The sequence below is a fragment of the Nerophis lumbriciformis genome, linkage group LG09 (assembly GCF_033978685.3).
Source record: "Nerophis lumbriciformis linkage group LG09, RoL_Nlum_v2.1, whole genome shotgun sequence".
Classification (NCBI taxonomy): domain Eukaryota; kingdom Metazoa; phylum Chordata; class Actinopteri; order Syngnathiformes; family Syngnathidae; genus Nerophis; species Nerophis lumbriciformis.
This window is the reverse complement of record NC_084556.2, coordinates 29,715,097-29,728,803: the sequence shown is the minus strand read 5'-3', so window position 1 is coordinate 29,728,803 and position 13,707 is coordinate 29,715,097. Positions and strand designations below refer to the sequence as shown.

Sequence of the window (13,707 nt, the reverse complement as noted above, 5' to 3'; positions counted from 1 at the left end):
TGGTGTTCAATTCCTCTCCTCAATTTGTGACATAAATTAAATAAATAAATGAATAAACAAATAAAAAATCAATGTGGGCTATATTTGTAACATAAATAAATAAACAATCAATAAAGTTGTCATTAGTAAATATTTAAGTAAATTGTGATTTACATAATATAATGAATAAAATAATCTCATGGTAATTTGATAATAATAATTTGGGGATAATCGGTCTTTATTAATTGAATTGAATTTGAACACACATTAAATAAATGAATAATCAATGAAGTTCTTATTAATAAATAATTAAGTAAATTGTGATTCACATAATGAGGTTATTAAGATGGTCTCAGGGTAACATAATAGTTCTGGGAAATTGTCCTGTATTATTTAATTTAATTTGTAACACAAATAAAATAAAATAATTTAATTTGTACCAGAAATAAAATAAAATAATAGATAAATACATAACCACTGAAGTTCTCATGATTAGTTATTTCATTCGTAACATAAGATAAATAATCAAGGAAGTAAGATTATCTCATGGTAATGTGGTAATAATAATAATTCTGGGATATCAAATTTATTGTTCGTACTGTTCTGTAAAAGTAGTAATTTCCTGTAAATGATCAATAAAGAACTAATTTGGTGTCGTCACCAGCGTGGTTTGGATCGATCCCACAGTCACGGGTACGCACGCGCGCTGGAGGAACACACGTCAACAAAACACCCACCCCAAAAAAACAAAAAAAACTTTGCGCATTATATACGTAGAGAGGGGGGCGCAATGTATTTTCCTGAATCCGGTTCCGACGTGGCAACGACACAGTACGGACCGACCGAGCACAGGGCTCTCCTACCCGAACGGTAGCAGCCGAGAGACGGCCTGTGCGGGGCGGAAGATTTCTCACGGCTGACGGACGAGAAAGCGCTTCGTTATGCACCCTCTCATACAGGATGGCAGCCTCTAAACAAAGCTATACCGCAAACTTTCCGCTCGGCGTTTGACGCGGGTGTGTGTGTTGTTATTGTGCTTCTACCGAGTCAGGATCCAAGAGCATATATATACCGTGATGCAGGTGCAAACTGTGGGCTAAATGGTCCTGAAATGTCTCGCTTTGCGCCGACGCGGTCCATTGTGCCATGGCAGCCCTGCATTGACAGATGCCATTTTAAGTCTGCGTGGTGCCGCCGTCCGGAATCACAGCAAAGTGTTGTGTAATTGACAAGTTGTAGCAACACAAGCTGGTGGAACGGGAATGAGCGTCCATGGCACTTTATGGGTTTGAGGCTTCCTGTTGAAGAGGCAGCTTCACATCTGGACCGCCCGGCTTCTAACAACCGCGGCCTGCTCGGATGAACTTATTTGTTAGTTGGCAACAGCCTCGGAGGGTGTCGTGTTAGCCGAGGGAGGATATATTTAAAAAAATGGTGGCGTCAGCTATAGCTCGTCACGCATATTAAAGCAACGCCAGCGTGACACTGCAGTCTTCTCGCCTCATCGCCCACGTCGACGTTCAAAGGGGGGAAATAAGAGTAAAAGTGGAGTATTGTCCGCCATACGTGTCAACGCAGTGGGATTTCTACGTGTGGTCGGCGTTCACCCCCCCACCCTTCCCGCGGTGACGGTTATGGGTCGGAAGCGGTGTGTAGGTGCAGATTGTTCCAAGATGGCGGCCGGGTGCTGCGGGGTGAAGAAGCAGAAGCTGTCGGGATCGCCCGGGTCGGGGGGTCCCGGCGGGGTGGGGGCGGGAAGCGGGGTGGCAGGAAGCGGACATTGTGGATCGGAGTTGGGGATTGGCTCCTCCGCGACAGTTGCTGGAGCGGCGAGCGTGAGCAGGGCGAACGGCCTGGGGGGACCCGGGGGTAACGTTAGCGGCGGTGGTAGTAATAGTAGCGGTGGCAGCTGTGGACCAAGCACTCTGTCTCCAGCCCCGGCCGGTTACACTTCCTCCGGTCTCTCCCCGAATCTCAGCCCAGGACCTGGATTGGGAAGTGGAGGCAGAAAAATGGTTGTATCAGCGGAGATGTGCTGCTTCTGCTTTGACGTGCTTTATTGCCATCTATACGGATACCAACCCCCGAGAACACCCAGGTTTACAAACGATCCCTAGTAAGTAAAGAACTTCATGTCTTGATGTTGTGTTTTTGCTGCATGTTTCTAAGAAGAAAGAAGGCATTTAACCACTTCATAACTTTGCCTCCGGAGTTAATACACCAAACTCTTAACAATTCTAGAAATATTGCTTTGTCTAATCATTTTAATGTGAAAATCCCTCCATTGTGGCTTAATGTGGTTGGTTGGAATTTGGGGCCTTGTCGGAGATAACCGTACTGACAGCACTGGCCTACTGTACCTCAAAGTAACCGTCTTTTTAAAATCATTCGACATTTAATCGAAACACGAAAATTCAGCACGGCCTCTGGTCTTTTATTTAGACTATTTTCACATTTCGGGAAGAATTAACTATAGTACAATTTAAACGCGGAAGATCTGTGGCTAACGTTAGCTAAGCCTTGCTTGCTATTAGCTATTATTAGCTTACCCCCACAAATAGGGTGGAAATAATTATAAGTTATGTGCCTTTATACAACCCACCTTTGAGTAAAACACACACAAAACACTTAATGATGAAATTTTGTACAGTATGTTTGATGTTAGCTTTCGTGCTCATTAATCCCGTTAGTTATACACTCAATGAACTCCATATTGCTACATTCTACACTCAATGAACTCTATTGCTACAGTCAAAGCTTGGCTAGCTCAATGCAAACATTAACCTGGTAAAGAAGCCACATATTAGATTATCACTACCCAATTGGTAACAAATGTATTAAAAGTCCTATATAGGGTTTATTGATTTTTAAACTAATAACGTACACGAGCCAACAAAGATGTTTCTTGTCAAGCTATCTCCATATCTTGAATAAATGCCTGTATTGTGAGTTAACCGTGCATATGTATGAGTGTTACTGGTACTTTTATTGTATGATCATATAGAATTCAAATCCCTCTAAAACACTTTCAAACCCCTGCAGCAGCAGTTCTGTATACACAATGCAAGCCTGTATATAATGTAGTAACAGACACGTTCATAACAATACGTAATATGTTCAATGTTTACTGTATTTTGATTATTTTCATCATTCATCCGCGCATTGATTTCTGTTTCCATACCAGCGCACGTCTCACTTCTGGCAACATGTGTGTTCCTACTTCCGGAATCAAACACAAGTGTGTTTTCTAATCATGGCAAACTTGACAATGAAGTTGGCTATTCTGGTACAAATGAGAATTTAAAACCTTACACTTTTGAAGCTAAATATACTGCTGCTTGTAGAAACGACCACGACGGAAGAGCGAGACGTTGGAGCAGACGGAAGCCGGGAGAGGGTGATGGAAGCTATATTGACGCTATAAAACTGCTATAAGTATGGAACTTGGAACCAAGCTATTTCTACTAAAATGGATTGCTTAGCCAAAATCAATAGGAAACGTCCCCGGCCAGTTGGACCAAACGAACAACTGTCCATCGAGTGAGTCCCTTTTAATATCGATCATTATACACGCAGCACGCCATGCGTGTTATTACAACTACATTACATACGCTGTCTGGCTAGCTCAGCTGTGTACAAACAAAACATGAAATGTGGGCTAATAGTTTACAGATGCTGTTATATGATTGGTCATGTGTTTCAGTCAGTACAAATTGGTGTCGTACACTGTGTTGTGCATTACAAACTCAAACGTGTTTTGTGTTGTGGAAGCTAACTTATCTCGTTGTAGTTATCTTTTTTACGGCTAATACCGAAGCACGCCAATGTGTTACCACAATAGACAGAAAATTCCTAGCGCCAACACTGATAGAAAAAGTGTTCCTCAGTGGTTGCTCTTACAATAACAATGTCGCTACAGCTTGGTTATTATACGGGTTAAGGAAAGTAAATGAAGTATTGTTGATGGTTTTTGAATTCATTTTTAAAGTGATTTAGAGGTAGAATTGATTACCATTAGCTGCATTGCTAGCCACTGAGAACCAGCCAATTTTTATGTTATAAAGCAAAAAAATAACCTTTGTCTTCTTGTCTCTCATAATGATTGTGAACGATAGGCAGAATTCCAAAAAAAAGTGCAGTTAACCTTCAAGCTTACTATGGAGATACGATATTTTTTGTCCATAAGCACAATGCTCTCTGACTGAGACGTTTGACCCCACCTTGTAGAAAGATTGTACCGGTAATCTGATATGTTCCAAGATTTGCATCCGCATTCAAGCACGCAATTGTCCTTAAAAACAGGATTAGGAGCAAACAATGTCAAAGGCATGGTGTAATGTTGAATCATTGTTGAATCCACGGTCCTATTGTTAATTTTGTGGTATATGTCAGACATAACTGAATGTCATACATACACATTCAGTGTTAATGTCACTTGTCAAGTAGTGCTTATGTCAATTATTCAAGTGTATTGTACAGTACAAACTATCCCAAATTAGGAATTACTGTATACATTGTTGTTTTTGTGCCTGACCATTTCAGATACCTACAATTGTTATATAAATAAACAATGGTAGCTGCCACCAAATACTTTTCACATTCCTTATAAAAATACTTCTCACAACCATGCGAGTGTGACTAACTTTACCTTTTCATAAATGGAAAATCTAGCAACTCCCCACAAATGAAAGACCGCAGAACAAACGTTTCCATGTGTCAGTAGTTGTGACAGATAGAATTTGCTCTCCTATCCCAGTGGCCACTGTAAGAACCAACATCCAAATGGAACATAATGTCCTCTTTGGAATCATGTTAAGTGCGTCATTGCGTGACAATGTTTGGGCTGGAATGGTGGAATTCCATGTTGCCAATGTCTGTCACCAGTCAAGCAGGACTGTACAATGCGAGTAATTTGCTTGCATTTGTGACTCAAAATAGGTTGTGCGTGTATTAAAAAAAAGGCACATGCACACATGCGAATACAGATTTTAACCCTTTAATTTGCATTTTGCAAAGTTGATTAAACTAGAGTAAAAATGTGTGCATTTTTATAGCATTTACGAAATAAACTTTAATCATAACCAAATGGACAAGTGATTGTTGCGGACCTGTCACTGCAGCGCTCGCTGTGTGTGTCCCTCTTTCATGCACACTCAAAGTTTGCAAACACGGAACAAACAACGTCTTTGTTGAAGAGACTGGTCAGTTAAAGCAGTGTTAATTTTGTTGACTAAAAATTTTCGTCAATGATCTATTTTTCCTTGACGATATTTGGACGATAACAAATAGAAACAAATGCACGCTGACTAAACCAATGACAAAATAAACGGACACTTTTGTCAACAAATAAAAACCAGAGGAAAATGTTGACAGTGACAAAATTTATCCATCCATTTTCTACCGCTTATTCCCTTTGGAGTCGCGGGGGGCGCTGGAGCCTATCTCAGCTACAATCGGGCGGAAAGTGGGGTACACCCTGGACAAGTCGCCACTTCATCGCAGGGCCAACACAGATAGACAGACAACATTCACACTCACATTCACACACTAGGGCCAATTTAGTGTTGCCAATCAACCTATCCCCAGGTGCATGTCTTTGGAGGTGGGAGGAAGCCGGAGTACCCGGAGGGAACCCACGCAGTCACGGGGACAACATGCAAACTCCACACAGAAAGACCCCAAGCCTGGGATTGAACCCAAGACTACTCAGGACCTTCGTATTGTGAGGCAGACGCACTAACCCCTCTTCCACCGTGCTGACGAAATCCAATTATATTTAATTTCGTCTTTAAGCAGGTAGGACAAAATATCCAATCACGGTTTTATGTGGGAGAGGGGCGGGTGGAAAAGTACAAAGTGTATCCTATCAGAACTAACGTCTTTGGAAGGGACACTGTTTTAATTTTTTACGCGGAAAGCAAGAATCAATGCAAGACCATCAATACAATATGTCTTCTACACCAGGAAGAAAGAGAACAGAAGACACATGTACACACTTTGCCGCGTTAAACAACAAAACAACTTGTAAACCCCGTGGCTCAAATTTCCTAGGCAAAAATACAACCAACTTGAAGCGCCATCTGCAGACTAACCATTGGGACAAAGCTAAGATTTGGAAATGACTTACACTGTACTGAATTACTGTTACTATTAAAGACGGTGGTGCAGGAGCAAGACCGCTTATTATACCACATGTCCAAAAATAAATACTGACTTACGAACGCGAGTGCTTTGTACATGCAACCAACCAAGCTTTATTCTTAGTTTTTTTCCGACCCCACTCCCCTCCCAAAAAAAATAGTTATCGAATGTTTTACCGAACACATTTTTTATATTGATATGATTACATGTCTATCACGATATATATATATTTCCTCTAGTAACTTAGACAAGGTCATATTATGGGTCATATTATGATTTTTTTCTACATGTAAAACACTTTGTTGTGGTCTACGTCAGTGTTTCTTAACCATAGGGCCAAGGGACCACCAAAAACATATTTCTCAGCAAAAATATATATTTTTTCAGCTGTGTTCAGTATTTGCCACAGTGTTACTCAGTTGTAACACACTTTTCCACCGCTTGTGGCAGTAATGACAATATTAAACGAACAGGCAAAGTCTGGAACTCATAGAGAAGTTTCTTAAACGCAAAAAATATGACTCAGGTGTTGAAGCTGTATTTTCATTTGCACCTTTTGATTGACAATTTATTTAAGAAAGCAATCTTTATTTAAGAAACATATTCATTATTAATTTTATCACAACAATATTGTATGTACCGGTACTGTATTTTCCGCAATATAAGGCGCACTTAAAAACCTCCAATTTCCTCAAAAGCTGACAGTGCGCCTTATAATCCGGTGCGCCTTATATATGGACCAATATTGAGCCACAACAGGTCTTGCAACTACGGTAACTACGCCAACTTAATTTTCCCCCTTCTACGGCTGCTTACCATAGAAGAAGAAGCGCTTCTTCTACGGGGGAAAATGAAGTCGGCGGCTGATTACCGTAGAACATGGGTGCTCACACTTTTTCTGCAGGCGAGCTACTTTTCAATTGTTTAAGTCGTGGGGATCTACCTCATTCATATATATAATTTATATTTACTTATTTATGAAATATATGTTTTTGTTAACAAGTTAAATGTGTTTAATGATAATACAAGCATGTTTAACACATATAGTTAATATTGTTAATACATTAAAGGTGTTTAATGAAAATACAAGTATGTTTAATACATATAGTTAATATTGTTAACAAGTTAAAGGTGTTTAATGATAATACAAGCATGTTCAACACATATTGTTAATATTGTTAATAAGTTAAAGGTGTTTAAAGATAATGCAAGCATGTTTAACACATAGTTAATATTGTTAAGAAGTTAAAGATGTTTAATGATAATGCAAGCATGTTTAACACATATAGTTAATATTGTTAATAAATTAAAGGTGTTTAATGATAATACAAGAATGTTTAACACATATAGTTAATATTGTTAACAAGTTAAAGGTCTTTAAAGATAATACAAGCATGTTTAACACTTATAGTTAATATTGTTAATAAGTTAAAAGTGTTTAAAGATAATACAAGCATTTTTAACACATATAGATTCCTTTCTTTCATGAAGACAAGAATATAAGTTGGTGTATTACCTGATTCTGATGACTTGCATTGATTGGAATCAGACAGTGGTGCTGATAACGTCCGCATTTTCGAATGGAGGATAAAAAAAATCCTCCTTTCTGTCCAATACCACATGAAAGTGGTTGGTTTTTGGCATCTTATTTATCCAGCTTCCGTACTCCTTTGTATACCCTTTACAAGAAATACATTGTCGGCAAACTCCGTAGCTTGCTAGCTTGTGCACGCCAGGTTTCTGAGACTGTTATTTTGTTAGCGCAGGCAGGATGAAGCAGAGCTTTTATTGTGCAACTGTGCAGTCGGTCTTTGGAGTTTTGACTACAGGTACGGCGCCAGAGTCTGTTGAAATAAAAAGTGTTTCTTGCCTTCCTGTCGGTAATTTGAATGAGCTGGCAGCAGCCAGCGTCATCTCAGAAGAACCTCGGGTGCCGTGAATGTCAATCAAGTGACGAAAGTGACGTCATAGTGAAGATTTATGATCGCTCATTTTTAGGACTATTTTTTTTAATGCCTGGCTGGTGATCGACTGACACACCGTCCACGATCGACTGGTAGCTCGCGATCGACGTAATGAGCACCCCTGCCGTAGAAGAAGAACTTCTTCTTCTACTGGGGAAAATTAAGTCGGCGGCTGCTTACCGTAGTTGCGAGACCTAAACTTTATGCAAAGACCCAAAAATGTCTCCTATTAAGAGACACGCTTACGACGCACAGTTTAAACTTAAGGCGATCAGTCACGCAGTAGAACACAGGAATAGAGCAGCAGCGAGAGAATTTAACATTAACGAATCCATGCTGCTGAAGTGGAGGAAGCAATATGATGACCTGCGCCAAGTAAACAAGACTAAACAGAGTTTCCGAGGGAACAAAGCGAGATGGCTACAGTTGGAGGACAAACTCGAACAGTGAGTTGTTGAACAGAGAGCAGCAAGTAGAAGTGTCAGTACAATCACTATTTGTTTTGTTGACATTCCCTTTAGCGCAGCTCCATCTAATGGATGCATAACGTAACCCCAGCCTCTACTGTAGCGTCTATTCTATGCGCCTTATAATGCGGTGCGCCTTATATATGAACAAAGTTTTAAAATAGGCCATTCATGGAAGGTGCGCCTTTTAATCCGGTGCGCCTTATAGTGCGGAAAATACGGTACATGTCATTTGAGTCCCTTGTTGTTATTTGGTTAGTACTTATTTTTCTAATCAGCCTGACCTAATGTGTGACCTTACGTGTTAAATAATAATCCTTGTGATTAACACATAGTTTCATATCATTTGACAAGGTTGTAAACTGTAAGTAGGTTAGATATATTACTCATGATCATATTCAAGAGTAAAATGACTAATTCTGTGTTAATGTTTGAGTGGGCTTCAGGGCCCCTCTGTAGTGGAAAAGTTGGGCCCAAGGTCAAAAAGGTTAAGAACTCCTGGTCTACATAACATGTTATGGTTTGGTCAATTTTGCATACATTCTGGTTTACAGACCATCTTCAATCCGTTTTCAGGATGCGCTGTATGTTGGTGGTCTTATTTATGAGTCTCCACTTCGACTGTGTCTTCTCTCCGCCAGCCGTGTTGTAGTTTTTAGCACTTTCATATTGAGTCTAATGACAGATAATACGTTTTGAACAATATGCTACTTTGTATTAGAAATGGCAACAGCGGAGGAGGCTTGTGCATTTACGAGCCAGTCTGCCCAGCAACAAGCGGATGAATAAAAAAGGAGCTTATTGACGACAACATCAGACTACAGTGGCGGACTCTCGTAAAGCTCTGCGGGTAAATCTCTACCATATCTGGAGATATCCGCTGACATCTCACTTGGGAAAACATCACAAATTGGGCAAATTCCAAACGACACGTTTAGAGGAAGTACGAAGAAACGCAGGATTGTTTTATAAATGTCTTTGCATTGCCTCCATGATTTGACTTCATATATAGATCCCAAATACACAAAAACAGGTACTAATAGGTAAGAAAAGTTGGTTTTCCATAATAGGTCCCTTTTAACTTAAAACACTAATTCATTTGTAAGACCAACAATAAATGGAGAAAAAAAACATCCAAAAGATTGTATTTTAATTTGTCCTTGCATAAATGACTCAAAGAAATATCGGTCAGATTTGGCCTAAAATCCATTTGGCGATATGCCATACACCTCAGGGTTCCTCCCAGATTGCCAATATACATGTGGAGGGGCGTGGCCAATATGTCGTCATATATATATATATATATATATATATATATATATATATATATCAGTGTTTCCCACACATTCATTTATTTGTGGCGGCCCGCCACGAAAGAATTACGTCCGCCACAAATGGATTTTTCGGCTTTTGACTCGCTCGACCGCTCATAAAAGCAATGGGACTGTCTGTGAATGTTGCTTGTAGTTACACCTCAGGTGCAGTAGGTGGCGGTAGCCTACTATGCACTATGCAATAGCACTTAATTCACCTGGTGGGCCAGAAGAAGAAGAAGAAGAAGAAGAAGAAGAAGAGGGACGGACGGAAGGCATCAAAATATTCGCCGGCTACTTTTCATAATGATGGCGCTTCCTACGTTTCTACCTCAAACGTCCAAAAGCTGCTGAAAGCCTTGATCCAGGATGCCATGGGGAAAAAAACTTAAATGGTGCCTTTTGGCGACAGTTAGCAGCTTGGTGGCTCATAGCCGGCTAGCTAACGCTTGCTAGCGTGGTAGCATTGCTTCATTTTTACAGGTGTTATAGGTAGATAGTAGTGATGGGACGCCTCCTCTGTGCCCTGTGAGCGGGTCTTTTCTACAGCCGGAGAAATAATAACTAAGAAGAGAAAGCGTCTAAAATTGAATACGTTGGAAAAACTGTTTTTTTTTAATAAAAATGTGTAAAAATAAATAAATAATAATTTCCAGGTCCACAAGCATCCTCATTCACAACACGTTCTCTTAGATTTCCATGTTATGATACATGTTCACATTATTTATTGACTGTATCTAAAAAAGACAAAACATATATTTTTATTTAAATGAAGTTATGAAATAATCCTAAATGAAATACAATGACTTGGTTTATATTATTGTATATACTAGGTCAGTGGTTCTCAACCTTTTTTCAGCAATGTACCCCCTGTGATTTTTTTTTTAAATTCAAATACCCCCTAATCAGAGCAAAGCATTTTTGGTTGAAAAAAAAAAGATAAAGAAGTAAAATACAGCACTATGTCTTCAGTTTCTGATTTATTAAATTGTATAACAGTGCAAAATTTTGCTCATTTGTAGTGGTCTTTCTTGAACTATTTGGAAAAAAAAGATATAAAAATAACTAAAAACTTGTTGAAAAATAAACAAGTGATTCAATTATAAATAAAGATTTCTACACCTAGAAGTAATAATCAACTTAAAGTGCCCTCTTTGGGGATTGTATTAGAGATCCATCTGGATTCATGAACTTAATTCTAAACATTTCTTCACAAAAAAAAAAAATCTTTAACATCAATATTTATGGAACATGTCCACAAAAAATCTAGCTGTCAACACTGAATATTGCATAGTTACATTTCTTTTCACAGTTCTTTTTGACAGACATTTTAGTGACGAACCTGAGCTTGTGCTTCACTGAGTTTATGAACTTACATTCATATTTTGTTGAAGTATTATTCAATAAATATATAAAGGATTTTTGAATTGTTGCTATTTTTAGAATATTTAAAAGAAATCTCACGTACCCCTTGGCATACCTTCAAGTACCCCCAGGGGTTCGCGTACCCCCATTTGAGAACCACTGTACTAGGTCATAAAATCAGTGTCAGTTGAGTCGATCCATAGGTTGCCTGTAGGGATTTTTAATGTCCAGCAGATGTCATTATTTAGTGACACAGTATCGACACAGTATCAATACAGTTTTGCAATGTGTCAAAACGCTTCATGACGCCTCATCAACCCATCACTAGTAGATAGGTTATAGCTGCATCGCTCGCGGCTCGTCATATATTTAACGTTAATCCGTGATTTCACCGAGCGTTTCACTGACGGTGAGCAGCCTGACGCTGCTTCATTAACACAGCCGCTGTTTGACTCGTGGCCCGGGGCAGACGCTCGTAGTAACAGTCACGTGTTACAATACCGACGAGCTAACGTGTCCAGGTTATAACCATGTTGTCAATAAACACACATGGACTGAAGCTAAATTGTCCACTGTCCACTGCAGCATGTGAATGCAATGAAAATAATAAAATCTGAGCCAACCAGCTGTTAAAATGTTGTCCAGGTTAATGTTTTGGCCATTAAAGGCCCTTCATTTCAAGATTTCAACTGTGATTGGGCTTTAAACAGGTGGCTGACCTGTTCAGATGAGTGTAACTGCTACTGGACAAATAATGTGAAATAGCATTTAATTTTACATGTATGCAATGCCATTTAAATGCAATTATAGATAATAATAATAATAATAATAAATACTGTGTAGTGTTGTAAATAGTCAACGGGAAGGATTCTATTAAGATATAAGCCATGAGCACTACACAGCCAGAAAAAAACCTAGGCAGGACAAGTACAAATATTGGGGCAAGTAGATTTGAGAAGTCAGGCAAGTAGAAAAAAAACCTTAACGTTGAACCCTGCATGTGTTGAGCTGCTGCCGCTTAAGGTTAGACGGCACTGTACATAGAGCGCTTCTGCTCGTTAGTAATAAATTCTAATGTTGGATGTTCACTCCTTCACACAGATGAGTATAGAAAAATATTTTCAACGGCTGAAAGGGGCTCGACTTGGAGAGGAGGTAGGCCTACAGTTCGGACCACAGGTGCGACCTGTTCAGCAGCAGCAGCAGGAGGAGGAGGAGGAGGAGGTTGACTGACTGTGGCAGGACACCTCTGCCTCTGTTTCACTTCATGTTGCTGGTAAATAATATGGTTGTAGTAGTAGGCTAAAGGTAAATTATTTAGTATTCACTAATTAAAGGGGCAGAGCTTTAAGAGACATTTTAGCTTTTATATTTTATAAGATATATTTTTTGTAAAAACCACAATTAATAAATATATTTCAGTGAATCACTAATTGTTCAAATCTGTATATAAATATGTACATAAAATGTAATTATATTCAACTCCGCGTTCTTCTTGGTCATCGCCGCTGCCGCAACCCCCCACCCCCCCCCTGCCCGCCCGCCGACCACACCACCGCAAATAGATGCCTGTCCTGTGGGAAACACTGTATATATATATATACACGCACAAACACATACACACAGACACACACACACACACACACACACAGTGTTTCCCCAGAAAATGTGTTAGTTAAGGTGGTGTCTCTCCAGGGGGAAGGGGGTGAGTAGGTGTAAGGAACAGCGTAACTCGGCCTGTCGCCATCACGTCTCCATCTCATCGCTGCCACCACAGCCTGGGGGGGCAATAGACGACAAACTGTGGTGACATAGGCCGGCTTTGTCGCGTGAGGAAGCCTACAATTTTTGGTTGTGTTTTCCGCTCCATATGCTGAATGCCGATATACTATATATATATCGATATTTTTTTCGTAAAGTAAAATTAATACACAAAACAGTCCTAGTTACCTGAGATACTAAGTATGTCATTATTATGACTTAGTAAGTCAATACGTGACTGCGTGGGTTCCCTCCGGGTACTCCGGCTTCCTCCCACTTCCAAAGACATGCACCTGGGGATAGGTTGATTGGCAACACTGAAAATTGGCCCTCGTGTGTGAATGTGAGTGTGAATGTTGTCTGTCTATCTGTGTTGGCCCTGTGATGAGGTGGCGACTTGTCCAGGGTGTACCCCACCTTCCGCCCGATTGTAGCTGAGATAGGCTCCAGCGCCCCCCGTGACCCCGAAGGGAATAAGCGGTAGAAAATGGATGGATGGATATATTACTAAATCAAAATAATGGCTTACTAAGTCAAAATAATGACTTAAGTCAAATTAATGACTTACTGTAAGTAAGCATTTGAAAAAGAGTTAAAAGTGGGGCCACATGCTGACATATGCTCAACTCATCATGCTTAATGTATTACAGCATTTGGGAAGCCTGTAGTTGATTTTTATTAAATAAATGTTATAGTTTTATCAACATGTGATAGCAG

At 39.7% G+C, this 13,707-nt stretch overlaps 1 protein-coding gene across 4 annotated transcripts in view; it reads left to right on the top strand.

The window, feature by feature from the left end:
- The first annotated feature begins 749 nt into the window (after positions 1–749).
- The window catches only part of ammecr1 (AMMECR nuclear protein 1), a 44,103-nt gene continuing 31,145 nt past the window's right edge, over positions 750–13,707 (top strand). For 2 of the 4 annotated variants that reach the window (XR_009815500.1, XM_061963397.1), the window contains exon 1: positions 751–2,095. Coding sequence is in view for 2 of the 4 variants with exons in the window: in XM_061963397.1 (XP_061819381.1) it covers positions 1,614–2,095 (482 nt within the window). In the remaining 2 variants the exon portion in view is untranslated. Of the gene's footprint in view, positions 2,096–13,707 lie in introns of all 4 variants that reach the window. The other 2 variants (XR_009815499.1, XM_061963396.2) reach the window with 2 other exon arrangements.